Source organism: Agelaius phoeniceus, chromosome 20 (assembly GCF_051311805.1).
Source record: "Agelaius phoeniceus isolate bAgePho1 chromosome 20, bAgePho1.hap1, whole genome shotgun sequence".
NCBI classification, from domain to species: domain Eukaryota; kingdom Metazoa; phylum Chordata; class Aves; order Passeriformes; family Icteridae; genus Agelaius; species Agelaius phoeniceus.
In genome coordinates, this window is record NC_135284.1 from 6483180 (window position 1) to 6510862 (window position 27683).

The window sequence follows — 27683 nt, forward strand, 5'->3', positions numbered from 1 at the left end:
AGGGTCATTCAGAGAATTCTTAGCTGTTCCTTCTGGTTCTAGTGCAGTGCTGCTCCCATGCAAATGAGTAGGGCCAGACTGCTAATTATAAATGGGAATTATTGTGCAGCAAATACACAGTTAAAAAATAATTAAATTGTTATTTGTAATAATAAATAAATAAATTGTTATATTTAAATAATTAAATGGTTATTATATAAATATATTCTTCATGTCCTGATTTTACTTGTTTCTATGCCCTAAATGATAAGCTAAAATCTAAATGATACCCTTCCCATTTCCAGTGGAGAGAACTGGAGGGGGTAGCAGGGACATTGCAAGATAAACCAATTCCTTACAAATCTTCATTATGTATAACTGGAATGGGAATTAAAAGTTTGAAAATCTAAGAGGGATTTTTCTGTGCTTTTTCAGTTTAACTGTTTCATTGCATATCCATGCTCAGTATCTGTTGGGGTTTGGTGGTGGTTTTAATCCTAAAGGTAGCCTTGTCCAATGTGCAAAAATACATTTCAAAACAGTAAGGACTGGGCCATTTAGAACTTAAAAAACCTGCAATCCCTTAAAAACCATATATCCAGGGGTGGAATGGGATGGGTTTGAAGGTCCCTTCTCACTCAAACCATTCAGTGATTCCATGAATGCCACAGAAACTCAGACACACCCTGAAGAATCCAATGGCTCAGGACCACAGGAAACCCCAACATCATCATCTCTGAGACATCCTTTGGGCAGAACCAAGCCTTACTTTGAGTGTGCTGTTCTTGGCTGTCAGCTGCTGCTCCAGCTGGGAGATTTGGCTGCTGGAGTTCTCCCTCAGCTTGGTGAGGCTGCCCTGGAGCCTCTGCACATCCTCGACGAGCTGCGCGATCTCGCGCTCCTTCGCCGCCAGCTCCACTTCCAGGCTGGAGCGGGTCAGCACCTCGATGGCCTGCTCCTGCAGGGAAAACACCATCAGGGCACAGAAAGGAAGGAAAGAGGCAATTCCTAAATCTGGGACTCCTCTGATTGACACTGGGAATGTGGAAGATGGAATTTTCTCCACCCCAGGACAGCTCTCTGGGAGAGCAGGGATAACAGAGGGAATAAATTTCTCTGTTTCGTAAGTGCACTGGAAAGATGCAGCAGTGAAAGTCAAAGGATTCTATTTAGATCTATTTATTATTAATAGCCCAAGTGCTTTGACAACTATGAAAATCTGTGCTTACAAAATACTAATCAGATAAAATATTCTGAAGTAATGGAGCAGAATTTCTTAATCAGGAACGGCAGAGCCATGTGCCTGTGGCTCTCTGCATGCACACTGCACGTTTCAGGCAAAATTGTCAAAAATTGCCCCAAACTGCTACTTCCAATGAACTTGATCCTTGCATGAAAATTGTTCATGTTAACATTATTGCAAGCATCCCTCCATGGGGAAGAAGAGAGATGTGACAGCTCTAAGACAAGGCCATTCTCCCTTTGGTCACCATTTTCAGAAATTCTCTTTCCTAAATCTTCCTTCTTCCAGTTTCCCACAGCTGTAAAATCTGTCCTCAAGTCTGAAACTTCCTCTCTGGACTGACTTCCTGGGAGGACAAGGAATCAGAGAGGTCCAGAAGGAGGCAGATCCATTCAGAAAAGATAATAGAGACTAATTGCACCATCTCTGTCTCCTTCTGTGCTGGGAGATTACAGCTGTGATGCACTGGGGAGCTCTGAGCTCCTCCACGGATAAAGTGAGGAAAGCCTTGGGCCTGTGTGGGGGGCAGATGCAGCCCAAGGAGGGGCACACATTCCATTAAAGAGCCCAAAATGCATCTGACAAAGGTTAATGGCTGTTCCTCAGAAGCACCAGTGAAGGAGGAGAGAATCCATTCAGCAAGAGGCAGATGAAGATGGTGAGCACTAAACCAAAGATCTGTGGTGAAAGAGCTGAGAATTCACCCCAGTGACACCCTGACAGCTGAAGGTGACACTGCAGCAGATTGAAATATACTCCATACCCTCTTTTCTGGGAATGCAGGAACAACAAAATCCCCTTTTCCATATCTTCTAAACATTCAGCTTGATTCTCAGTGACTACACCCCGCTGCACTCACAGAAAGCTGCATGTACTAACAGCAGTTAACAACACTCTCCTATTACACTGAATTATACTTTTAACTTGAAAAAACCTCTAATTTGCTTGCATGAAACATCACAAGTTGTATAATCATCTGCTGCTTGTGCCTATTGAGACTAGAACGTAGAGTCTGAAATAAGATAGATAATGATCATTTTCATCCTGCAGTAGTTGTCATATTAAATATAAATGAAGTGCAGAAGTACTATTAAATACAAGAAAGACCTAATGTTAAAATAATGATAAGACTAGGACACGAGATAGGAAGAGGCAGGTAATTCAGAGTTACAAGTGATATTCAGGCGCTTTATTTTCTGTTTTGCAGCCTACTTGCCTATCTTTTGACTTCTCTGAGAAAATACTGGGTTGTATTAATAGACAACCAAACAGATCTGGAGGACTTATGGTTTGTTACTCATTCTCTGCAAATGATTTTTAAAGGCAGCCATGTGTTCCTCTGCTATCAGTGTCAAGCATGTATAAGGCTTGCAAAGAAAAAAAAAAAAGCAATGATTTCTTTTGTTTCTTAAATCTGCTGCTTAGAAGTAGACTAAATTTCACTTAATTGCATCTTTACATTTAAATACTCCTATTTCTCCTTTGGCAAACAAAAATCAAAATAATCTGGCTGCTCATCTGTGATACCTGCTCCAGCTGGAGCCCTGGAACAGCCCCCTGTGCCTGCAGGTCCCATCAGCAGCCTTGGCTTTATTCACAACCACACAGAGGAGGCAACAAGCAGGAGTACAGGGGATCTTCTCAATTCTCCAGGTATTTCTAGGTGTAATTCTCAGTTTAGATACAGCCAGTGAAAACTGCAGTGGTATCAAGTTCATTTCCAGTTTTTCTGACAGCACAGACGTGGAGTTAGGAGGGGCAGGGAGCTCTGGGTGCCCTTGGGATGGAGCCACACCTCAGGGCCCCATGTGCTGATGGCCACCAAGGCTCTCTTGCTGCCTCCATTTCTCCTCTCAGCCATGTGAAATGGCTGATGCTGATGCTCTCAGCCCTGTGAAATGATTTCTGAGGGCTGTGCTGTCCATCTGGAGCAGGGAGTGATGGATCACCCCAGAGCCAAGTCACCTCTGTCCTTCCCGTGGTCTCCTCCAGCCACCAACCCCCTCAGAAGCTGAACCCCACCACAATCCCAAAGGAACACCATTCCCTTCCAGTTAAAATATGACTTCAAACAGCTGTTTTTATAGCTGTGGGCATAAATTGAAGGAGCTGTAGTGCAGGAATGTCAGAAACCTGTAAGAGTCAGTAAATATTTTCTCTCACCACATCAGGTGCCTTCTGGATCTGCGTGGCAAGTTGGAGAGATTTGTTAGCTGATGAGAGCTGCTCCCTTAAGGTCTCTGCCTCTCTCTGAGCCACCTCTGCCCTCTGAAGGAAATGAAAAGGGGTGAAAAGAGAAAGTACATTCAGTTTAACAACTGACAATTATTACAAGAACATTCATCAATTCATGCCTGACTGAATATAATTGATTTTCCTAAACACTCAACCTAATAAATGTTAGAAAAAAACATAGAATGTGATGGATTTTTATTTTAAACAGTACAAGGAAGAAATAATTGAGCGATTATGACAGTAATTTAACGCTAGGAGCAAGGAATCCCCTGCTGATACTAATGCTGCAGCCCACTGAATTTCCCAGACTGAATAAATACAAGTGGAAATGGAGTCTTTTTATTCAATTTCTTTCTATTCTCATAGACCAAGCAGATTTTATTGCAAGGCTCCTCATGGGAATAATTCTCATGGGTAAATGCTGAATTAAAAGATATTCTGACCACTCTCTCAAACACACATACAATGTTGTGGGCTGTCTTTCTGCAGTAATTATTCCCTAAAACATGAATTCTTAGATTCTTTTCTTTCAGCAGGTCTATTTATTCAACAATATTTAACCCTAAAGTGACAATTTTGCACAGCTCAGGTACCAGCTGCTGAGGATTTATGTAATAGCTGATAAGCCTCTGATTTGGCCACTGGTCAAAATTCCCATCTAAATATTGAATAGTGATAGAAAGGAGAAAGACAGAATGATGAGAGAAAATTGTCTGTATGAGAGTTTGGGTAGAGACAGATGGATCAGTAACTTCAGGCAATAAATAGCAGCAAAGTCCTTTTCATAACTGTCTGTAAGCTTCTGTTAGAAATGGAACAAAACCTGGTTCTTTTACAATATACACTCCTCCTGGCAAGACTGTCTTCTCTCTTTTTAAAAAATGTATTTTATTGTTATAAAACCACACTGCTTTCCTCCTTGAGTAATCACTGCTTTTTGCCTGGGCTACTCCATGCAAATCATGCTGTGCTTTCAGAAAATAGCCAAAATAATTTTCTATCTCCACTTCCAAGACCTATCCCCAATTCTACCAAACCCATCAGCTGCCACCAGTGAAGGTCACAACTTTTCTTGACCAGCTGATGGATCCCTTCCTTCATGGAATGATAAATTCCTACTGCCATTTTTGAGCCACTCAATCTTCCACTGACTCCTGGCTAATCCTTTGGAAAACCTAGGTCTAAAATCTAAATATAAATCTAAAATAATGAATATAGAACATAGAACAAATACAAAACCTGTAGTGAATATAAAATTACAGTGAATATAGAAGCTATAGCAAATATACAACTTATAGTAATATAAAATATATAATGAATATAAAATCTATAGCAAATATAAAATCTATAGAAAATATGAATCCTACAGTCAATATAAGCCCTGTGTGTGTGTGGTCTCTGACTTCCTCCCCAGTCAAAGCACTCTCTGCATGTTTAATCAATGAGTAAACTAACAGCAATCAAATACTAAATGCATCATCTGTGCTATTTGCTCACAACATTGTATTAAATGATTTTGCTTAGGTTCTACAGCTGTAATTAAAATGTGATTGTAAAAAGTACAGTGACGTGGCTCCAATAATCAGAGCAGGGGACACAGCCTATTGTGTGCTGAGAAAACGTGGAAACAGCAGCAAAAAAAGGCACAAAAAGAGGGATTTATGTTGTTTATGTGGCTGATAATATTAGGATAAATACTGAGCTAACAATACACATTGAGATAAATTATTTTCTGGTGTTTTATTAGATGTGCAGCTACATATATTGATCTAATAACTGCAGAACAACTCCAGCAAAGCAGGACAAGTTACTACACTGTGGCACTTGCTCTTCCATCTACTGCTGGATAAGTAATGGGTTTTGCAGCCTTGAGCAATTCTGCTGATGGCTTCCATTCAGTGCAGCATTGTTTGGAGAATCTATTCAGCTCGAATGCAAGCAAACCACAGAGGATATTGCTAATAGGTGCTACATCTGCATATACAGTGAGCTGTCAGCTGCCCTTTCTGCACAGCCTCCCCAGCCAATTCCCAACACCTGTTGTGATCCTCAGAATAATACCAGACAAGATTTCATACCAGGCATTGTTAAAAATACATCAGCACAAACTCTGGGCAGTTCTATTTGGGCAATACTGGTCAATTCCCCCCCTCTCAGAGAATGGAAGCTTTTTAGAGGCAGAATTACAGATGTGCTCAGTGTCTGGAAAGCACTTTTGGGTGCTATTGCAATATAAATTATAAATGACCCACAAAACCCTGTTAAAAGAATGCTAGCTCCAAATTTGAGCACTTACAAGTTTGGAAAAGCCAAGCCCAAAGCTGGTGCTCAGCCACCCTGTGTGAGGGTTCAGGAGTGGGATGGCACCACACAGGACCTGCTGTGGCTTTTCCAATGAGATTTCCCCAATGAGATGCCCTGCTCCACCAGCTCTGAGAGGAACAGGGCTTGCTGAGTGATCTTCTCTTTGTCCTCTTATTCCCTGTGTGATCTTCATTGGCTCTGGCATTAACCCCTTCCTCATGGGAGCTCTGCTGCACCACCAGAGTGCCTCAGGACATGAAGGACTGCACTGGCTCAAGCCCTGTGTGGGTTCCTGGACCCCTGGCACATCTCCCTGCACAGCAGCCCTGGCTGGAGGCTCCCAGCCTGGCAGGAGCTGCCCCTGCCCAGTGGCTGTGGTGCTGCTCCCCTGCCAGACCCTCTGGGTTTGTCTCTTCCACTGCCACCCCTCTCTGCTTGTCACTCTGTCCCCTTCCTAATTCATGTAGGAGCACCCTCTCTGTCCCCTCTGTGCTCCAGGCAGGCAAACCCAGATCGTACCTCACACCACCTAAAGAGCATCCACAAACTTCCAGAATGAGCCTTACCCCCACGATTTCCTCCTTCCTCTTTTCTTCCTTCCTCTTTTCTTCCTTCCTCTTCTTGTTGCTTCTTCTCCAAATGTCCTCACAAAAGGTCCTCCAAGAGTCCCTGTCCTGCTGTCTGTCCCCACTCCCTGCTCACCACGAGCCCCTCTCCCTGTCCTGCTCCCATGCTGATGTCTCCAGTCATGGCAGGGGCAGCCTGGGGGGTGTCTCCCCTCCTTGTGCTCCCACAAAATCTCACATCACACCCAGAGAAAGCAGAACCTGCCTGGTGGATGCTCACCCAGCCAGAGCAGTGACTGCAGTGTGCCTGGGACAGGCACCAGCAGCAAAGCCTGAACAAATTCAAACCAGATTCTGCTGAGTTTCTGTGAACTCTTTTTTCCAGACTCTTATAGGCTGGCCAAACTTGAGGCTGTTTTTTAATTATTATTATTTTTTTTATTTGTCTACTTGAAGCAACAGAAGATACAACCCTGAGAAAAAAGGGAACCATCCCTCATCAAACCCCTTCTATTAAATCTGGGCACAGCAGGCTCCTCACCAAAACAGCAAGAAAAACTTGTAACATCTGAGAGAAAATGGTTTCTTTTTTTCCTAATCTTGTTCTTAAAAATGGTTGAACAATTTTTCCTGAAGTAAGAAAAAAGAGAGCAGCCAGAGACAGGCGCCCAGTATGGAAAATGGCTAAATCTGAGGAATCTTGCACAACTTGGAGCCACTGCAAAGTTCACAAAACTTTCTGTTTGTGTGAAACTGTCCCACTTCAGCTGAGAAATACAGAGAGATTCATAGAATTACAGAAGGGGTTTGGAGGGGAGCTTAAAGCCCATCCAATCCCACCCCCTGACACCTTCCACTGTCCCAGGCTGCTCCCAGCCCCAGTGTCCAGCCTGGCCTTGGGCACTGCCAGGGATCCAGGGGCAGCCCCAGCTGCTCTGGGCACCTGTGCCAGGGCCTGCCCACCCTCACAGCCAAAAATTCCTTCCCAATATCCCATCCATCCCTGCCCTCTGGCAGTGGGAAGCCATTCCCCAATGTCCAGAAATTCCAGCCCTTGTCCCAGGTCCCTCTCCAGCTCTCCTGGAGCCCCTTTAGGAACTGGATATTCCACAGCACAGTTGCTTTTCACCAGTCAGTGCTAAAACTCTTGGTTTCCTGCTCCCAAATCCTATGCACAGCCTAAAAAAACCCCTCAATGACCAGTGACAGCCACACAATGGCCTTGATGAAGCTCATGCAAATCTAACGTTGCTCAAAATCCTATTTTTCAGCACAGTTCAATTGTACAATTCCTCCACCACTGTTTTCTAGTACAGAACTACCTCCCTGGTAACAAAATATTTCAAAATAGTTCCATTTTCCTTCATAGAGCAGGTAAATATTGTACTGCTCACAGTGGAGCCAGGAGGTCACGATTGTAACGCTGCCGTGTGCTTTCCAATTAAAAATAGAAAAAATAAAAAGCCTTACACAATATATCCAGTTTAAATTATTCTCCTTGTTTCCTGACAAGATAATGAATAGCATGAACTGAGTGCTCTTCTACTTACAGTAAAATGTTAATTTGATCAAAGACCAGTGGTGTGAACAGCAAAATGAGATACTAATGTGAAAAAAAATGTATAACCTTTCCCTTAAAGTTCCACCAGCCCAACTCTATTTCCTTATTCCATGCTAAATTCAGTGCTGGATGTGGGAAAATCTTCCTATGGGCGAGGAGGGGGTATTATCACAAGTAATTCTGCTGCAGTTAATGAGCCTGGTTATGGCAGCAATCACCACGCTTGGAGCTGACATTCAGACTTGCAAGCTGCTGCAAAAGCTGTGTTTCTTGGACTACAACATCAATTAAAACACACTGGTTCAATGTGCTTTAATTTCCTAACTTTTCAGATATAAAAATTTGCTATAAAACCTTTAGATAGCCCTAACTTCCACAGACCAGCAGCAAGGTTAGCAGAACATCAGGGACATGGAAGATTTTTCGGGGCTCTGGCACCTATTTTTTCCAACAATGGAGAAATACACGAAAAAAAAAAAGAAATAACTCCACCAACCAGAAGAGAAGAGGTTGGGCTGTCTTCATTCTTGTCTTCAGGCTATTGCACTTTCCTCTGTGTGCTGAAAGGCTGCCAGATAAATGTATTCCCAACTGATAGCCAGGCATTTGCAGGAAACCCATGTTTGCATGAAAATAATATTAACCATATTTTGCCTTTATACAGAACTTCTCCGTGCAAGGATCTCAAATGCCCTTTGCAAAGGAAACGTTTTTATTCCCATTTTACAGACAGTGAAATCCCAGGATTAAGTGAATGCCTTCATCTGCCATGAAGCAGTGTAACTTAACTGGATCCATGGATTTGGGCTGGGAGGGACCTTAAATCTCATCTCATTCCACCCCCTGCCAGGGCAGGGACACCTTCACTACCCCAGGGTGCTCCAAGCCCTCTCCAGCCTGGACTGGGGCAATTCCAGGGATGGGGCATTTCCAGGGATGGGGCAATTCCAGGGATGGAGCAATTCCAGGGATGGGGCAATTCCAAGGATGGGGCAATTCCTCGGGGATGGGGCAATTCCAGGGATGGAGCAATTCCAGGGATGGGGCAATTCCAGGGATGGGGCAATTCCAAGGATGGGGCAATTCCAAGGATGGGGCACTTCCAGGGATGGGGCAATTCCCCAGGGATGGGGCATTCCAGGGATGGGGCAATTCCCCAGGGATGGGGCAATTCCAGGGATGGGGCACTTCCAAGGAGGGAGAAATTCCCCAGGGATGGGGCAATTCCCCAGGGATAGGGCAATTCCCAGGAATGGGGCATTTCCAAGGAGGGAGCGATTCCAGGGATGGAGCAATTCCCCAGGGATGGGGCAATTCCAGGGATGGAGCAATTCCCCAGGAATGGGGCATTTCCAGAGATGGGGCACTTTGAAGGATGAGGCAATTCCAGGGATGGGGCAATTCCCAGGAATGGGGCACTTCCAAGGAGGGAGCGATTCCAGGGATGGAGCAATTCCCCAGGGATGGGGCAATTCCCCAGGGATGAGGCAATTCCAGGGATGGGGCACTTTGAAGGATGGGGCAATTCCAGGGATGGAGCAATTCCCCAGGGATGGGGCAATTCCCCAGGGATGGGGCAATTCCAGGGATGGGGCAGTTCCCCAGGGATGGGGCACTTTGAAGGATGGGGCAATTCCAGGGATGGAGCAATTCCCCAGGGATGGGGCAATTCCCCAGGGATGGGGCAATTCCAGGGATGGGGCACTTTGAAGGATGGGGCAATTCCAGGGATGGGGCAGTTCCCCAGGGATGGGGCACTTTGAAGGATGGGGCAATTCCCCAGGGGATGGCACACAAAGAAAGCCCCAGGCACTGCCAAGGGAGTCAGAAATCCAAGCCAATCCTCGGGCAGGGTCTGTGGCAGCCTTGGTGCAGGGCAGGAGTGGAGGCAGGATGAATTCCTGTGGGAACCCAGGACACTCCTCTGGCTGCCCTGGAGGACTCCAGACCCTGCCAGGGGGCTCAGAGACCTTGGCCCAGAGCCCAAGACCCCTGAGCCTTGGATTTTGACCCATGGAGCAAATTACCACCTTTATATGAGGAATTACAAGTCAAGAGAGTTTAAGCAGAATAACAGTTAATTTGTCATGGAGTGGAAAATAGATTTTTGGGGTTTTAGAATGGAGGCTCGGGGTTCCAAGATGGAGGAATTTGGGTGTACCCTGTCCTTCTTCTTTCTTCTTCCTAACCTCCATGTTCTGGGTGATGCTGGCACTTTTGGATTGGTTTAAGGTAGGAACTCACTGTCTAACATAGGTGATAGGTATTGGGAAGTTATTGTAAATAATGTACAGGTAGTTTTTAGTATAAAAGATAACACCAGTGTGCCTCAACCCGACCTGGCAGACAGACCTCAGCAGGTCAGAGAAAGAATTTTATAGATAAGAAACAATAAACAACCTTGAGAATGAGAACAGAAGAGCTCTGACTCCTTCTTTGACAGACAGGCTGGGAAAAGAGACTTGGACCTATCTCAGAGTGACTCTGACCAGCAGAGATTCTGAGAAATTCCCTTCCTGATGGAAGTGCAGAGCCAAGGATGCCTCATCAGGGCTGTGGTGGCCACAGCAAACCCTCCCCCTGAGCATCAGCACCACCTGTATTGTGCTGCACTTGTGCTGCTGAGTGAAAAGGGGAATTTATTCCATCTGCTGCTCAAAACCATACATATTTTATGGCAATCTCACTTAGCAGGAATATCTTTTCGAACCATTTTCCAATGTGATTTGTTGGAGACAGGAAGGTGCCACACACAAGGAAATAAAAAATAATCTTGAGAGCAGCATTTCTGCTAAAACACCCTGGTGAGGTTTTCTTTCTCCTTTTATAGCAGACACAGTTTTATGTATTTTAGTGGCAGTTTGGCTCCAAAAACTGCTTAAATTCACCAACTCTTCCTCTACAGACTTTAAAACCCAACACTACATTTCTGTGGAATAAATGATATTGATCCAGTCTAGATTCTTTAATAAAAGCTGCTATATTTTAGAAAGTACACTTTTCTTGATTTATTGGTATTAGAAGTTTCTATATTTGACTTTCTTTTCCCCAGAAAAAAATAAGCACTAGAAATCTGGGAGCACTATCAGCACTGTGAAGATGGAAAGAAAACCAATGGAAACATCTGGCTTTTCCAAAGGGATAACAGAAGAAAAAATAAATTCACTCTTCTTCTATAGCTTACACAACATAGTCCACACACACACACAAAAAAGTCTCATGATTTCTTTCACTTACCACTCTCAGAATCTAAGGACACCTATACTTGAGTCTGCTTTTCAAATCAATTTCCTCCTCTTTCAGATTAAAATAAAATAACCCAGGAGCAAACAGCCCTAACCAAAGTTCTTCTCTTTTTGTTTTAAAAGTGAAAAAGCACCTTCTTCTTATCAGGAAGCTCAAATTACAAAGCCCATTAGATTTTAATTATTTTAAACTATGTGATCAATGTATAAAGGCAGAAAAGAGTTCTGGACACATCAATGACTCAAAGCCACAAATTCAGACTCAGTATTAAAACCTTAAAACGAGCCCAGCTGTAATTAAAAAAATTAAATATATTTTTATTAAATATATTTATATTCAAATATATTTAAATATTTCTGTTTTCACAACCTAGGAATTATTCTTCCCAAAAAAACCCTCTGTTTTTCTCAGGCACAACTGGATGATTCCAGGTTTCTGGATGAAGTACAGAAACAGAACAATAATTCATTTGAATAAATTTTTTGTCCCAAAAGATTCGTGACTTTGCTGCCATAAACACTGGGAAGGTGTAAACTTGAAAAGGTACAGGAAAGTGCTAACCATAAATATTTGTCTAAAATAAACATTCACACAACTGTAACTGCTGTGAATGCAGAAATGTATACTGGAGCTTCATTAACTTCCCCTGATTGGAAATTAGAATATTCTGGGAATCAAACAATAAAAAATTCAAAGATGCTGTATCCCAAACTATGATAAATCATTTATTTTGACAAGTACGGGTAGTTTAGTTTTAATTATTTATTCTTATACTTCGTAGCATATCAGAAAATATGCAGTGATTTATTGTGCAAAATGAAATCTTAATAAAACTAGTCCCTTCACCAAACTACAGCATTATTAAATCTTCATGGAAAAGCAGGGGGAACTCTGGGTTATGTTATCAAGTTTTGTCATTGAGCTGCTGGGTTAATAAAGTGAAAAGGAGCCCTTCCTATTGTATTGGATTTATTGTGCCCTCAGTAGGAACTGAGCCCCAGAGTCCCACAGGCCTGGGGATGAGCAGAGGATGGAGCAGGGATGGACAGGGATGGACAGGGATGGACAGGGATGGACAGGGATGGACAGGGATGGAGCAGGGATGGACAGGGATGGAGCAGGGATGGAGCAGGGTATGGACAGGGATGGACAGGGATGGACAGGGATGGAGCAGGGATGGACAGGGATGGACAGGGATGGACAGGGATGGAGCAGAGCATGGAGCAGGGCATGGACAGGGATGGACAGGGATGGACAGGGATGGACAGGGATGGACAGGGATAGACAGGGATGGAGCAGGGATGGACAGGGATGGAGCAGGGCATGGACAGGGATGGAGCAGGGCATGGACAGGGATGGACAGGGATGGACAGGGATGGACAGGGATGGACAGGGATGGAGCAGGGATGGAGCAGGGATGGAGCAGGGTATGGACAGGGATGGACAGGGATGGACAGGGATGGACAGGGATGGACAGGGATGGAGCAGGGCATGGACAGGGATGGACAGGGATGGACAGGGATGGAGCAGGGATGGACAGGGATGGACAGGCATGGACAGGGATGGAGCAGGGATGGACAGGGATGGACAGGCATGGACAGGGATGGAGCAGGGATGGACAGGGATGGACAGGGATGGACAGGGATGGACAAGGATGGAGCAGAGCATGGACAGGGATGGACAGGGATGGAGCAGGGATGGACAGGGATGGAGCAGGGATGGACAGGGATGGACAGGCATGGACAGGGATGGACAGGGATGGAGCAGGGATGGAGCAGGGATGGACAGGGATGGACAGGCATGGACAGGGATGGACAGGGATGGAGCAGGGATGGACAGGGATGGACAGGGATGGAGCAGGGATGCACAGGGATGGACAGGGATGGACAGGGATGGAGCAGGGATGGACAGGGATGGACAGGGATTCTGCACCATGGCTCTCCTGAGCCTGGACATGATGGAATTGCACCTTTCACCCTCCAAAGGGGGTGGCTTCAGACCCTACACCCCTCCTAAAGCCCCATGGCAGGAGCTAACAGCTCCCCTCCAGGCAGCTGCAGCTGGACCAGACATTTAATGCACTATTCTTGTCTTTTTTATATGAAAAACCCTCTCAGGACTTTCTAAGGGAAGGGTTACACCCACATCACCCTCACAGGGGGTGTATCTTGGTGTACTCTGATCTCTGCCAGCCAGAATGGAGCAGCCCTGCCACAAAACCCCACTCAATATCGTGGATTAATGGCACTGAGCACCTGGATGAGCAGCTGGGAAAAAAGGAGCTGTCACCTCCCCTCATCTGCAGCACCCATGAGGGATTAATTTCTCTCACTGTTGTGTTTTGTGGGAAAATTCAGTTTACACCTTGTGTTAATGACACAATGGAGAGGGAGGGAGCTTTGTGGTCACTACACCTCCCTCTCTCTGAGCAGAAAATTGCAAAGCTCACTGGCATTTAAAGGCAATTATTCTGATGAGGCACTAATTTGTTCTGGGGTTGGTATGAAGCAAAGTAGCCCAGAAAGCTCCTGCATGAAAAAACTTGAGGATCCAAGTGAGAAAAAAAACGTTGGGAGAAGAAAGGAGATGGAGCTGAAGATAAGAATGGTCCCTGCTTCACCCCACAAGACACAGGGCTGGGGGCCACAACATCAGCTCTGTCCCTGTGGGTTTGATCATTTTTATGGACACCTGGCCCAAAGTCAGGGGGCACATCCACCCCCCTGTTCCCTGGGGAGGGAAGGGCATTCCCACCTCCCAGGAGCCAGAGAGGAACAGCAAGGGAAGCTCTGAAGTGCCAGCTCTGGATTTAAAAAGGGAGATAACTGGGAAAGGCATTTTCAAGAAATGTCAGATATATAAAAATTTACACCAATTTCTTTTTCTCATTATTTTTTAGTGGAAATATGTAAATCTGTGCTCTGAATCTCAGTCATTTGGGTCAGTGCTAATTCCAGAGCAGCAAAACATCACATCCACATCAGCAAGGCAGTCCCTGAGCAAAGCAGGAGTCGTGCTGAGCACTACTCTTTAAAGGTAGCCTTAATAATGGGGAATGAGCACTTACTGAAATGGTAAAAGGAAATGTTAATTTAACTATTAAATACATAATTAGGTTAAGTACTTGTTTCTGCAATTGTAACACTTCAGCCTGATGCAAACTCACTTTCTGGCCTGTGCAATAGATTTAATTTCTTCCAGTAATTTTTTTTTTATCAGCTATGAAAAGGTAAAACACAGGAATTGCTGCTAGAAAGATTAGATAGAATTCATCCAAGTGCTTTATAAAGGTAAAGCATCACACAAGGCAAAGACTCTGTGGGCAGCAAATGAGCTGAGGCACTGCAGCAGCTCCTGCTCCTCTCCAGGTGAACCTGCCCTTCCCTTCTGCAGCTCCTGCCAGGCCACAGGGTCCCTTGTGTCCCTTTGTGCCCCTCCTGGGGACACCAAGACAGCACAACAAAGACATGGAACTGTTGGAGCAATTCCAGAGGAATTCCATGGAGCTGCTCCAGGGTTGGATCTGGGCTGGGAGAGCTGGGGGTGCTCCCCTGGAGAAGAGAAGCTCCAGGAAACCTCAGAGTCCCTTGCAGGGCCTGAAGGGGCTCCAAGAGAGCTGGAGAGGGACTGGGGACAAGGATGGAGGGACAGGACCCAGGGAATGGCTCCCACTGCCAGGGAACAGGGATAGATGGGATATTGGGAAGGAATTTTTGGCTGGGAGGGTGGGGAGGGCCTGGCACAGGGTGCCCAGAGCAGCTGGGGCTGTCCCTAAGGCCAGGCTGGACAGGGCTTGGAGCAGCCTGGGACAGTGGGAGGTGTCCCTGCCATGGCAGGGCATGGGACTGGATGAGCTTTAAGGTCCCTTCCATCCCAAATCATTCCATGATTCTGTGATTTGGGTGCTGTGGCTTCTCCTATGGTTTTTTGGGTTTTTTTGAGCTGCCTCAAGCTGCTAAACCCACAGGGAACAAACTCTTCATCCCAAATGCAGGATTTCCTGCACTTGCTGAGCTCAGTGAACCCCCAGTGAAGGACCCCAGGTGCCAGAGCTGCTGCTTGGGAGGGGATGGAACTACAGCAGCCAGAGGGGGAGGAGGAGGAGAGGAAGATGAGGAAAGGTGAGACAGAATCCCCTCCTCTGGCCTTCCAACAGCTCAGATGAACAGCATGCTGGTTTTATGTACAGGCAGATTTTGCAGAATAATAACCAAACTAGGGGTTATGCACATCAGCAGTTGTAAATTTTACCTAATTACAAGAAAAGCACCACAATGAAGTAAAAAAAAACCCCAACCTCCATGGCAGCTTTGTATCAGTTAGATAGAAAAATAGCATTTCTAGATAAATAGGTATAATCCATTTTTGGAGACAACAAGGAATTTAGAAATACTGTTCTTTAACTATAGCCCCCTTTAGACTGAGGGAAAAAAAACCAACTGCTGGGTAAATCATTGCAAAATGTACTGCCTTTACAAAAATCACAAAATAATTCTACCAAAACATTTTTAACACCTACATAATTTCTAAAAAGTCTACATATTTCCAAATAATTACTAGCACTTTCATAAATATTTAATGCTGTCTACAAAAGTTCTTTGACAGAGCTAAAAACCCACTGTACAAACACCAGTTTGCTTTTACTGACTAAATAATCAACTTGACAACTTACAAATATGATTTTGGCTTCATTAAAACATTAAAATGCTGGAGTGTGTCCAGGGAAGGGAATGGAGCTGGGGAAGGGTCTGGGGCACCAGGAGTGACTGAGGGAGCTCAGCCTGGGGATAAAGAGGCTCAGGGGGGACCTTCTCTCTTCCCAAAACTCCCCTTTAGGTGAGGGCTGGGCTCTGCTCCCAGGTTACAAGTGATAAGACCAACGAGCAAACAGCCTCAGGAGGCTCCAAGGGAGGTTTAGGTTGGATATCAGGGAAAATCTTTTCACTGAAGGGGTTGTCCTGCCCAGGGCACTGGTGGAGTCCCCATGCCTTGAGGGATTGCAATCCCTGGGGATGTGGGTTAGTGATGGCCTTGGCAGTGCTGGGTGATGGTTGGACTGGGTGATCTTGGAGGGCTTTTCCAGTGGAAATGATTCTGTCATTTGTATTTTTCCAGTTTTCCAAGAACTAATATAAAAGCCAACAGCACTTGCTGCTGCCTTGACAGCTGCAGCAGGGGAGTGTGGGGGCTGAAAGCTGATCTGGCAAAAGGGAAAAGACAAAACAAAACAGCAGCTGGAGCAGGGGGTACATTTTCAACAGGATCAGTGACCTGGTCTGGCTCACACCACCACTGCTGACAGCAGGAGCCAGGCAGGGGAAGGAGCTGCCACTATTCCCCCTGGAAGGGAGCTGCTCCAAGGCAAACTCCTTGTGGATTATAAATCCACAGCCTGGGAGATTGGAGATTGCAATCTCTGGTGGTACCTGGCAGAGAGATTAGTGAAGCTCACTGATAAGCAAATCCTGGCTGAGGTTTCCCTCAGTGGAACCAGCAGCCAGTGGCCTGTGGAATTTCCATTCTCATGGAATCCATAGACATCTCCTCCACACCTCACTCACTCAGAAGGGTTCTCTGCATGGCTGCTGGGTTTGGGTTTGTTAAAACTCAGTGTTTCTGCCACTTGTGTCAGGAGTGTGTGCACTGAGAGGGGTGGCCAGAGAGGCATTTCACAGCCCCAATTAATATCTACAGGAACAAATGGCAATTTCTTTGTGGTCCTGCATAGAAAGAACAGTCTGATCCAACCTTTGCTAAAAATTAACATGCCAATAAAACATAGCAGAAAAGGAAGGGGGAAAAGAAGTCTGGAGAAGTCCCCACACCTGCAGTCCTGCCACAGCCACAGAGGACAGAGGTCCTTTAATTTGGACCTGCATGTCTGAGTAGGGGCCAACATGATGGATTTAGAAACATAAAGCCAAGAATAACTACAATGGAAAACTTAAGTTTAAATTATTAGAAGGTAAATATATGGCAAGCACTGCTCTACTGTGCACACAATCCTTACAGAGCATCCCTAAAGAGCTGTATTTTGCTCAAAATTTGCATATTTTCTTACTCCACACAGTTATGGCTGCAAAATGAATATAAAAGAACTGTCGTGAAATCCAAAAGGGAATGAAAAAAGAATAATCAAAGTCACACTTAGAATTTTATGGAGGATTCATTTAAAATCCTACCTGATTTGCTCTTTCAAGGTCTGTCATGATCATCTCAATTTCATCAGCCCTGGGAGAAGAAGAGAGCAGAAGTTTTGTTATCACACAGAGAATGGCTGCTGCACGAGCTCAGGCACAGCAACAGGCACACAAACAGCAATATTTATTGTCAATATTGATTTGTAAAAGGACACAGTAACACTGAGCTCATTTCCTGACTAGGGAGACCCTCTGGAGTTTTCTGGACCACTCTGAAAATCCTTTGCCTGTCCCCCTTTTTGCAATGAAATAGGAAAATTGATATTTGAGCATTTTCATTGGATCTTTGAAGGTCTTGCTCCCCAAAATTCCAGGCAGTGTCATCTTTCCTACATGTAAAGGTGCTTCCCAAGTGATAATTATGGAGAAATCAAAGACTGCAGTTCTTCAGTCAACTCCCCACATATACAAAAGCAACCAGCTACTCTTCTGTTTCAATGTGCCCAGAAGTTTGGTTCTTAATTTGGCTAAAAAAAAAAAAAAAAAAAAGGAATATCAAGAGGTCAAAGGGACCAAGAAATTCAATTTTACATTACGTGGAAAGGAGGGGTTTTTGACATGAATTTATCAAACTCTAAATTTAGACCCCTAATGCACTTTGCAAAGCTGAATTGGAAAGTCAAAGGGTTGAGAATTATAGAAATATTCAAGCAAAAAAAGAGATCCTTCAGATCCCTGTGTTAGGGAACAGCTCCCAGACCTGCCCCTTTAAAAATCAGCATTTTCTAATACTTCACTCACACAAATGGAGCCAATCCTTAAGCAATCTTTTCTTATCTTCATGTTCAATCATGGGCAAATATTTCCCACCCAGGCTCTCACCTGGGAAAGGTACCAGGAGAAAGGGCTGACAGCCCTAAAGAATGTTCTGTATCAATATAATAAGACAGATTATTCTCCTCAGACATTTTGCCTGTCTTGTATGCCTGAACCATATGGAAGCAATAAACACTGTCCTCATCTCCTCTGAACAGCAGCTTTACCAGCAAGTCCTTTTGCAATCTGCCAACACCATAATGTCTGGTTTTTGTTTTTAATCTGTAGCAGATCATTATCAGTAAAAGCTGTGAAATACTGGAATTCCCTTCCTCTGCCCATGCAGAAAAATCAGGGTTTGGTTTTTTGCTGATTCTCACAGAAGATCCATTTCCCTGTGCAGGTGTTTGTTGGGAAAGATGGTTAATTGAAGTACATCAGGGTTCTGGCACACTCCACACTGGATCATTACAGTGAATATTGACTTATTCCTCAACAGCATTTTAGGCTTTTGGGTGTACACTTAGGGAAATGCAGCAAAAGATCATAATAAGTAAATGTGCATGTATATAAATTAATGGAAAATTATTTTTAATTACAGCCTTTAATGTTGTTGAGGAACCATGAACTGCCTTCTGAAAAGATCTTTTGGACAATAATGGAAAACAGATTAACATGTGTTTTCTTGTGCAGGAGAAGCTAATGTGCTCTCACACTGGCCAGAAATCCTGCACACCATGTTTTGAATTAATAATAAATAATGGTCATTACTTACTGAACTGAACTGAACAACCACTGCCTGGGCAAAAAAAGGATTCAAGGGAGAAGCCACAAGACTGACCCAGGCACATTAACATCAGCCTGCAATAACACTTTCCATCTCTTTAGCCTCTGCAGTTGTGAAACATCTTTTGTTTTAGACTCCAGGCCCAAAAAAACTTATTAACCCACTTATGGAAATGACAGTATTTCACATGAAAAAGATGTCCCAAAGCCCATGCAAGTGACCCCACTGTATATCTGGAACAGAGAGAAGAGGGAAGAAAGCATCCCAACACACTAAAAAGATGCTTCCCAGCATTTCACAAATATTTTTAGCCAGGATAGTTTAAGGATCCTCTTTATACAAGCTTCTGCATTCAGGCTCAATTTATGTGTGAATGCCTCAGGTTATATGGAGCCAGTAAATGATGTCTGGGTTATGTCAGAGAGCAGAGCTGGGAATGTCCCAGCCCACGCTGCCTGCAGAAGCCAATGCAGCTTCCTCTCCTCTGGAGGCTGGGGAGAACACTCAAATCCCTGCATTTCCACCCAAACAGGGGGGCAGGTACCAGCCAAAGGTCTGGAACAACACAGCACCTGGGAGGAGTGAAAGGCTTGGAAGCAAAAACTCCTGGGATTGAGAGAGGGAGATTGCAAAGGTGGGGTTTGAGCTCAGCCAGGGAAACTCTCTTGTTTCTGGCAGAAAGGGAGATGGCTCTGATGGAGAAAAGATGAGTGGGAAGGGGGGGAAGTGAGAGAGAGTCTGCACAACCCAAGGACCTTCAGCCACCTTGAAAGGGGCAAGGAAAGGAGAGCCAAGGGTCAGGGAACTGGAGAAGACAGAGGAGCAAGGCAAGGAACAGAGGGATATCCAAGGCCTGGATATCCCCTTTGAGAGGGGCTCAAAAGAGCACTAAAGCTCAAGAGCACTAAACTCAAAAGCACCCTGAGCCAGAGGAAAGGTGGTGGCTGCCAGGGGAACACAAGATGGTGATGGAAAAATAAGGTAAAAAGACTCAACACTGCATTTAAAATGGAGAGAAATATTAATACTGGTATTTGTGTCCCATTTTGGCCGGGGTCAGGATTTAAGAGCTCTATTACAGCACTGGGATACACAGCCAATTACAAAAAAAAAGCAACTGAGGATATAGAATGCCATAAAAATGACATTTGTGCCCTTCAGCGTGCGCAGATAATTCTGACTGAATCCAGTAAAGTGTCAAACTGCAGCCAAAGGCAAAATTGTCCCTTTGTCCTTGTACCCAGACACACCAGCTGACTGATCCTCAACTCCCCTTTCCCTCCTACATTTTTTTCTCCCAAGCTTTCCAGCACACCTAATAAAAGGATGCAACATCTCCAAAAAAAATTCAAGTAAACACCTCCAGCCTAGAGTCTGCACACGGATGGAGGGTAATGCTGCAACCATAAATGCTATCTTTAAGTAAAGTAATGAATTAAATTACTCTGTATTCTTTCCTAGCACAAGTGTCAACAGCATTCAAGAGAATCTTCAAAAGGAATTCAGGCTTTTCATTTTAAAAGCTCAACTACCACATCAGTAGCTGGCACTCAGCAGCCTAAAATCACTTATTTGAGAAAGTCTCTAATAGCTGCATTCACTGTTTGCTTAGCACAAGTATTTATTATAAAATAAATTACAGTTCTCACACCTTTTATGCACTCACAGAAACAACCTGCATTGATTTATTGTTTACAAAGGACTGTGTCAAATTCAGACCTGTCAGACACGAGGCAGCTCTGCTTGGCTCACTGAGTGAGTCCCACACAGGTCATTTTTGATGTGTTCACCCTCTGCTACATTTGCTCATTTTCAGCCCTTCCTATTTCAATATTCCTCTTTATTTCAATAGAACAACTTGGCAGGCAAAGCATCATCCAGCTCTGGGCTTGTCCTGCAGGCTTGCACTGAAAATCTGATGGGAATCTTGAAGGGAACTTGGAAGGGACCTTGGAAAATCACTTTGTTCCAGCCCTGCCATGGCAGGGACACCTTCCACTGTCCCAGGCTGCTCCCAGCCCCAATTTCCAGCCTGGCCTTGGGCACTGCCAGGGATGCAGGGACAGCCCCAGCTGCTCTGGGCACCTGTGCCAGGGCCTGCCCACCCTCACAGGGAAGAATTCCTTCACCTAATCAAAAAATTTGTGGTTACCCAGAATCTATTTGTGACCAAAGTCACCCCATGTGAACTAAGCTGACTCTTAGGAACCAGAGATCTGATTATTTCACTTTGTACTTTCTTTATTCCTGAAGGAACACACACACACACACACACACACTTTGGCCCCTCACGAGTGTCTCAATTTCCCCATCACCCCAAGAGATGAAGGCAAGGAGAAAAGTTCTTTCTTCAGACAGACACAGAGAATGAGAGTAATTAATAACAAGGAGATATTTTGCTACATTTGCTGATTTTTATGGTGGGTTACACCAGAATTCCACATTGCGACCCAGCATTAATCAGGGTTTGGTCAAGGGTGATACTTTGTAAATATTAACACAGATCATGAGAAAAAGAGTGGGGAAAATCTGTTTTCAGGAATAAATGTTATCTACCCAGTGTTTTTGCATTCCACAGATAATATAATCATTTATCTGATCCAGTTTCTTGTAATCTCCGTGGTAGAGGAAAAGTAATCATGTAAGCAAGACAGTTCTTCAGGCTGTATTACAGCTTGTTCTAAGTTTCAACACTTTCAAACTAAGGAATTTAGGAAATCAAATTTTAAGCCCAAGCATTTGGAGCTACAAAATCAGCATCACCATGTAAAAGGAATCTGAACTGTTGGAACAGCACGACCATGAAATATTCTATTATTTCTTCTCTCAGTACTGTGTTTGAAGTGAGAAACAAAATGCATTAAAAGCTATGGATTTTACAAGGTATAAGCTTTTACCAGTCATGAAACAGCCCTCAAAGCTAACATGCCATCTATAAAAAACAACTTAAGGAGCTGGGAAAAAAAACCCCAAACCACCCCACTTTTCAATTCAATTGCTTTGGGGAAATAAAAAGTGCAGAAAGGCTCGATTTTCATTTTAAGATCAAGAAAACAGATTAGGTTTGAAGAGCATAACAAGTCAGCAAATTCAAGGGTTGGTAACAGGGAAGAAGCTCAGTTCCTCTTCTAAATAAAATTAAATCAGATGAAAACCCTCAACACCACAAAGTTATTCACGTGCAAGCAAGAAGAATCTGGACTTCATGATTAAAACCCAGTTGATCCAAGCCCTTCATTTAGCTCCTAGCTTAAAGAGGCAGAAACAATTCCCTTTTTATTAACATGACAAGTGAATGGTTTGCCAAATCTTGTGGCTACAGCCCCCTAAACATTCAAACTTACTCAACCTTGAAGGAAACTGCTGTTGGATTCTTTATACATGGAAGGACTGAAAAATACAGATGACACTTTGGAAATTGCAGTCAGTGGCGTGGCCGAGAAACTTCCCTACCAGGGCAGATTAATACTTTGGTTTGGCAAAAAACAAACAACACTTTTTTTTTCCCACACATTTGTTTTCTTTAAAAACATGTAAAAGTTTACTAGTCAGAGAAAACGGTATATGGAGCCAGTGGGGCTTGTTAAAATGTTCTAATTACCCAAACATTTACGCAGGCAATTTCAAACTAAAAGCAGACATTATCAACTAATGTGCATTTATGTTTAATTAAGGGGAAAAAAAAAAGAAAAATCCTCCTTGTAACGTATATCTGTGATCAGCATAGAGCAGATTTTGGCCAAATTAGGTAAACAGCTCAGCCTCTTAAAATTACAGGCAGTGCAACCCAGCACTTGGCCAGCACAAGGCAAAAAATGTGAGGTTATTTGGGATATCTGGGAAGGGAAGAAAAGAAGAGCAGGGGCCAAAGCATTTAAAGAAAGAAAGAAAAAAAAAAAGAGCAAAAGGCTGTGCAGTGAATTTTTTTTCAGGTTTCAATGAAATTTTTATCAGGGAAGGTTCCTGGTTGTAGGAAGCAATTTCGGATCACTAAACAATGGCAGAATTGCCTGCAGCCCAATGATCACGGCATTCACTCAGGGCACAAGAGCATTCCAGCATTTGAATATTCAATTTTACTTTTTCTTTAAGCAAAGCAGAGGGAAGACAAATTCCCTACCCACATTCAAACCACTTTCTAAGCTCTGCTGTGGATGCCCTCATCTAATCCCTGCTCCTCGGTGACCTGCCCAGGTGCCCAGGATTTGTTGCCTAATTTCTAGGAAAGAAAAAAACAACAATCACTTTCCTAGAAAGTTTCCAAAGTAAGATAATATAAAAAACCCACTAATTTTATTTTTTGGCATTTTTTGAGTATCATTATACACACATGTACATGTTTTTTAGAATTCATAATTATTCCAATCCAACAAACATCCACAGAGGATAAATTCACCTTTACTGCCAGTACAAGATGGAATAATAGGCAGAAGGGTTGTACTAAGAACAAAATAAAAAGTGATTTCAGCATAACATGTCAAAGGGGAAGATGTCACACACCTTTTAGTGCTAAGTTCTCAAATCTACTTTTCAAATTGCAAGAGCTATAGGTTAATATTTTCTTTCAGAGCAACCCCCTAAGGATCTTCAGATCAGATAATCCTTTTTCCAGTGTCATATAAATCCAGGCCTCTTGTAAAAGAATTTCTCTGCTCAGGGATTCATAAATCCACCAAGTTTAGTAATGAACTGGGTGTTTCCTTTCCTAGGAACTCAATTGAAGGGAAAAAATCCCCTCTCTGCTAAGCAGTGAGAGACTGGAGGCTTTAAATGGAGAGATCAAAGGCAGGCTGGGTTCAGGTGCTCTGGTGATTACACCCAACGTCATCTGCACTAAGCTGGGAGTGGGAAATGTCCACTGGACACTGCCCAGACCCCTCTGTGCAGACACCCTGCACTAAATCAAGTTCCTCCCTTGGCAAAAAGCAGAGAGAGCCAAGGCTTTTCCCATCTTTTTTTTTGTTGTTTTATTAGAATTCATCCTGGTTTCCTCTCGCCGCCCCCACGCGCAGATCCAGGCTGGGGAAATAAATCTCAGGGAGAGATTCCTCATTAAGCACACCAGGATCAAGCAGCCCCACAGCTGCAGGTATGATCTCCAAATAATCCAGGTGAAGGGTGGCAAGTATTCAAATATTCAATATCAAATATGGAAAAAGGTTAAAGAAACTGCTTATAAAGACCAAGATACTGAAAACAAGAATATTCTCAATCACTAGAGAGAAAAGACCCTATAGAATAAATCATCTTTCACTCCATATGGAAAGTCCTCTCCAAGAAAACCTGCACAGCACTTTGTTTTCTCTTCATGTTTTAAGTCAGGGTTTCAAGGATAAGACAATCATGTTTGCAATTAGAAAGTTTTAAAGACAACAGAAATCAGCTTTATTCCAGTGATACACAAGGGAGCAGTTTCTAAAGATCATCAGTGTTTTCTTAATCATTTCTGGAGAGAAATTGATATGACTGACATTAATTGATATGCTCAGTAAAAGGCAAAGAGGAAAAATAAGAATTATATGTAACAGACAGCATCAAGTCACAGCACCCCAGAGCTGTAATTCCCACAGTGTCACACACACACAACCTTGGCACACTTGGCAAACCAGAGAACACTTAATGTAAGCAGCTGGAAGAAAGAAAAGATGTATTGCTTGGATTAAAAAAAACCCCAATATATAAACAGATGATCCATCTTTTTTATTTGATGGCAATACTATTTTCTTATGTGGCACATATTTGCACATGCTGCACCATGGCCAGTATGAATTTTGGCTCCCCACACTGTTCAAGCCTTCATTTAAAAACCTCTGACTCAGCTCTCATTGTGTTACTCTCTCCCTAAGAACAGATCTCTTGTGAACTCCATGACCAGCAGTCATGCTGCCCATCACAAAAAGGAAAAGAAATGCAATAAATCTTTCTTTTCCTGATCAGATATTTTTCTTTTACAGTGTGCTTTTGCTTCACCCTGCAAAGCCCTGTGAGCAGCATTAAAGTCAGAAATTAAGAGTGTCCAGATTTGGATCATTCTGGGTTTCCTCCTATCTCAGAGCACTGATCCCAATCCTTTGGGCCACAGAGGAGTTCAAAGAAGGTGCTGAAACTCAAGACAATTTTTGCACCTGAAACTTGCAGAAAGAAATAATCTTGTCTAAAAATCCATTTCCACCAACTTGTGAGGGAGCTGGTGGGAAATCTGGAACCTCTGGAGCTGTGGGCAGGTTCTGCTGCAGGTGCTGCACTGGGACACAAGCAGGGACCCTGCAACTCCACTTTGCTGTGACCCCTCTGACCTGCCCTTGTGGACATGGAGAACAGCATGGAAGAACATTCTGCTCTTTAATTTTTCATGCATTTATGCCAGAATCCCACCCTCACTGAGGCCCTGAGGTTGAGGTGCTGCAGCAGCACCAGCCCAGCAGATTTGCAGGATGGAGTCCTTGGGGTGGGCAACAAAACCCACAGGTTGTGCCAAGTGTTTGTGCTCAGCTCCAGACAAACATTCCCAGCACTGCCAGCCTGCCCTGGCAAGCAGGAGCCACTCCTGAGGTGACAGAATTTCCTGACAATGTGAGGTGTCATGGATGCAGCAAACTCCCAATTTCCTCATGGAACAAATTGAAAGAGCTTTCTGCAATTCCCCTCTCCTGACTTCAGCTGATTCAATAACACAGCAGAATTTAAACACAGGCACCCTTCCCTCTCCCCTCCCTGCACACACAGCATATCAAACCCATGGAATTACTCCTGACTTGGCCTTGAGCAGCCAACATGATGTCAATTTTACATGTTTTATAAAGCAACAGCATGTAGAAAGCAACTCAAATGCAGGTCATATCAAGCATGTGACCCACAGAGCAATCAAAGACTGCCTGAAACTGTCATTCAAGGTTCAATCAGCTTCTTGCAGGAAAAATGAAACATCTGTGGCCCAGAGAATTAAGTTATGTATTGCATAATTCATCTGGTGTCTGCCACAGCAGCCATTTTAATGCTCTAGTGACAAACATGTTTGATTATTTTTGTTTTGTTTCCTGTCGCCTCCATGGTATTTCTATTTATCCACCCATACCACAATGCAGAATGGAGATAACAAATATACAAACCAGTGTTATAGTCAGCTGATAAGATGTGGGAAATCAGCAGCCTTACTAATCACATCAAGGCAAGAACACTGTAAAACCTTGTGTTCCTGCCACTGTCCTCATTTGGGCTCTTTTGGGTACACTCTGTAGTTAGATTTGCTGATGAAATCATTGTTTCCCAAGGATCCAAACATTTGGATTGAGCTTTAGAGGTTTTTCTATTAGGAAAGCTGCTCTCCTCATACACAAAGCAAGTTCCTTGCTGGTTCCCAGGATTTTCCTACCCTCAGTTCCTTCTGATCCTGACACAAGCAGAACAAATGTGCATCTCACACCAGACACTGGATCCTTTTCCATTCACTTGTTCCACTGGTGGGTTTGTGGTCCACACTGGCACAAACCCTAGTTCACCCTTTGCAAGTTATTTTAGGATGTGATTGTTTTATTAAAGGTAACTTAGTTCACTTTACTCCCAAATCTGTAAATCCTGACACCTTCCCAGCTGCCCTGCACCTCTCTGATTTCCAGAACACCTCCCTGATTTCCAGAACACATTTCTGCAGGGCAGGTGGGCATTTGGAGGCTCTGGGTCCATGCCCTGCTCTCTGGGTGTTTATTCCCCCTGCCAGGAGTTGAGCATTGAGCAGTCTGCTCACAGAGCTTCAGCTGGCAGTTAATTTGCTCCCCAATTAAACATCATCTGAGGGAGATTTAATAGACTTGGGTGATAGTGATTTACTCCAAAAAGCAGCTTTGGACTGGCTGCTGTAAGAAACCAAAGAGCAGCCTCTGAAGTGGGGGAGTCAGGTGGGTTCTGCCCCATTTTTGTGACTGAATCTGTGGGATTCCTGCAGTGAGGAAATCCTCCCTGAGCAGAGCAGCTCTGCTGGAGCAGCTTCACCTGACAGCCAGAGCAGCTTCCTGAGGTGCTGCTGGTGGAGGTGAGTCAGGGATACCAAACATCCTCCCCAAGCCCCAGGCCAAACAAAGCCCTGCTTCCCATGGATTGTTCCCAGAAAGTTGTTCAGACAGCACCTACTGTCCCAATATCAGCTGTGCCACCTGGGCTTTTTTAGCTGCCCCCCATTGCTGCTTCCTCCTGCAACACCCCCCTCACCCCTGAGTGTCCCCTCTTCACCTCCCACCCACAAATTGTAGAAAATACAGATTAAAGACACTCTCCAGCCGTGGCTGAACAACCTGCAGCCCTCAATTGGGTTCTTTTGCCTGCCTTATTTTTCCTGCCATTCCCAGCTCCACCAGAGCTCCCCGTGCCGGGGATTTCTAATGCTGTTAATTACTGCCGAAGTCAATCAGCAGCTTCCAAGTTAATTTAGGAGGGGAACTGATGAGCTCCAAGCAGGCTGGCAGTAAAACAGAGCACAGGCTCCTGGAAGCTCCATTTCCTTTGGAAACTGGGATAAAGGCTGTGGATGCTGCTCTGCTCCCAGGGCACAGCAGCACAACCTGCCAGGTTTTCAGAACTTGCCCCTTTTTTATTTATTTTCTTTTTTTTTTTTTTTAATTTTACTTTAAAAAAAACCCATATAACAAAGTATAAAATAAAAACTTCCTAAAAGAGCAAATCTTATTAATTCTGCTTCTACAGCTTCTACAACCTCTTTTACAAGCGTTTTTCCAACTAACTAAATAAATAGAATTTCTTTTTATATACAATATTTAATAATATTAATACTAGTATAAGTAGTAATAATTAT

At 43.9% G+C, this 27683-nt stretch overlaps 1 protein-coding gene across 7 annotated transcripts in view; it reads right to left on the bottom strand.

Annotated features, from left to right (window-relative positions):
• The window catches only part of CUX1 (cut like homeobox 1), a 276966-nt gene that overhangs the window by 87476 nt on the left and 161807 nt on the right, over positions 1-27683 (bottom strand). For all 7 annotated transcript variants that reach the window (XM_054646812.2, XM_077188853.1, XM_077188854.1 and 4 more), the window contains exons 9-11: positions 17317-17365; positions 3386-3490; positions 749-937 (exon numbers count right to left, since the gene is read on the bottom strand). In XM_054646812.2, coding sequence (XP_054502787.1) covers positions 749-937; positions 3386-3490; positions 17317-17365 — 343 coding nt within the window. The remainder of the gene's footprint in view (positions 1-748; positions 938-3385; positions 3491-17316; positions 17366-27683) is intronic.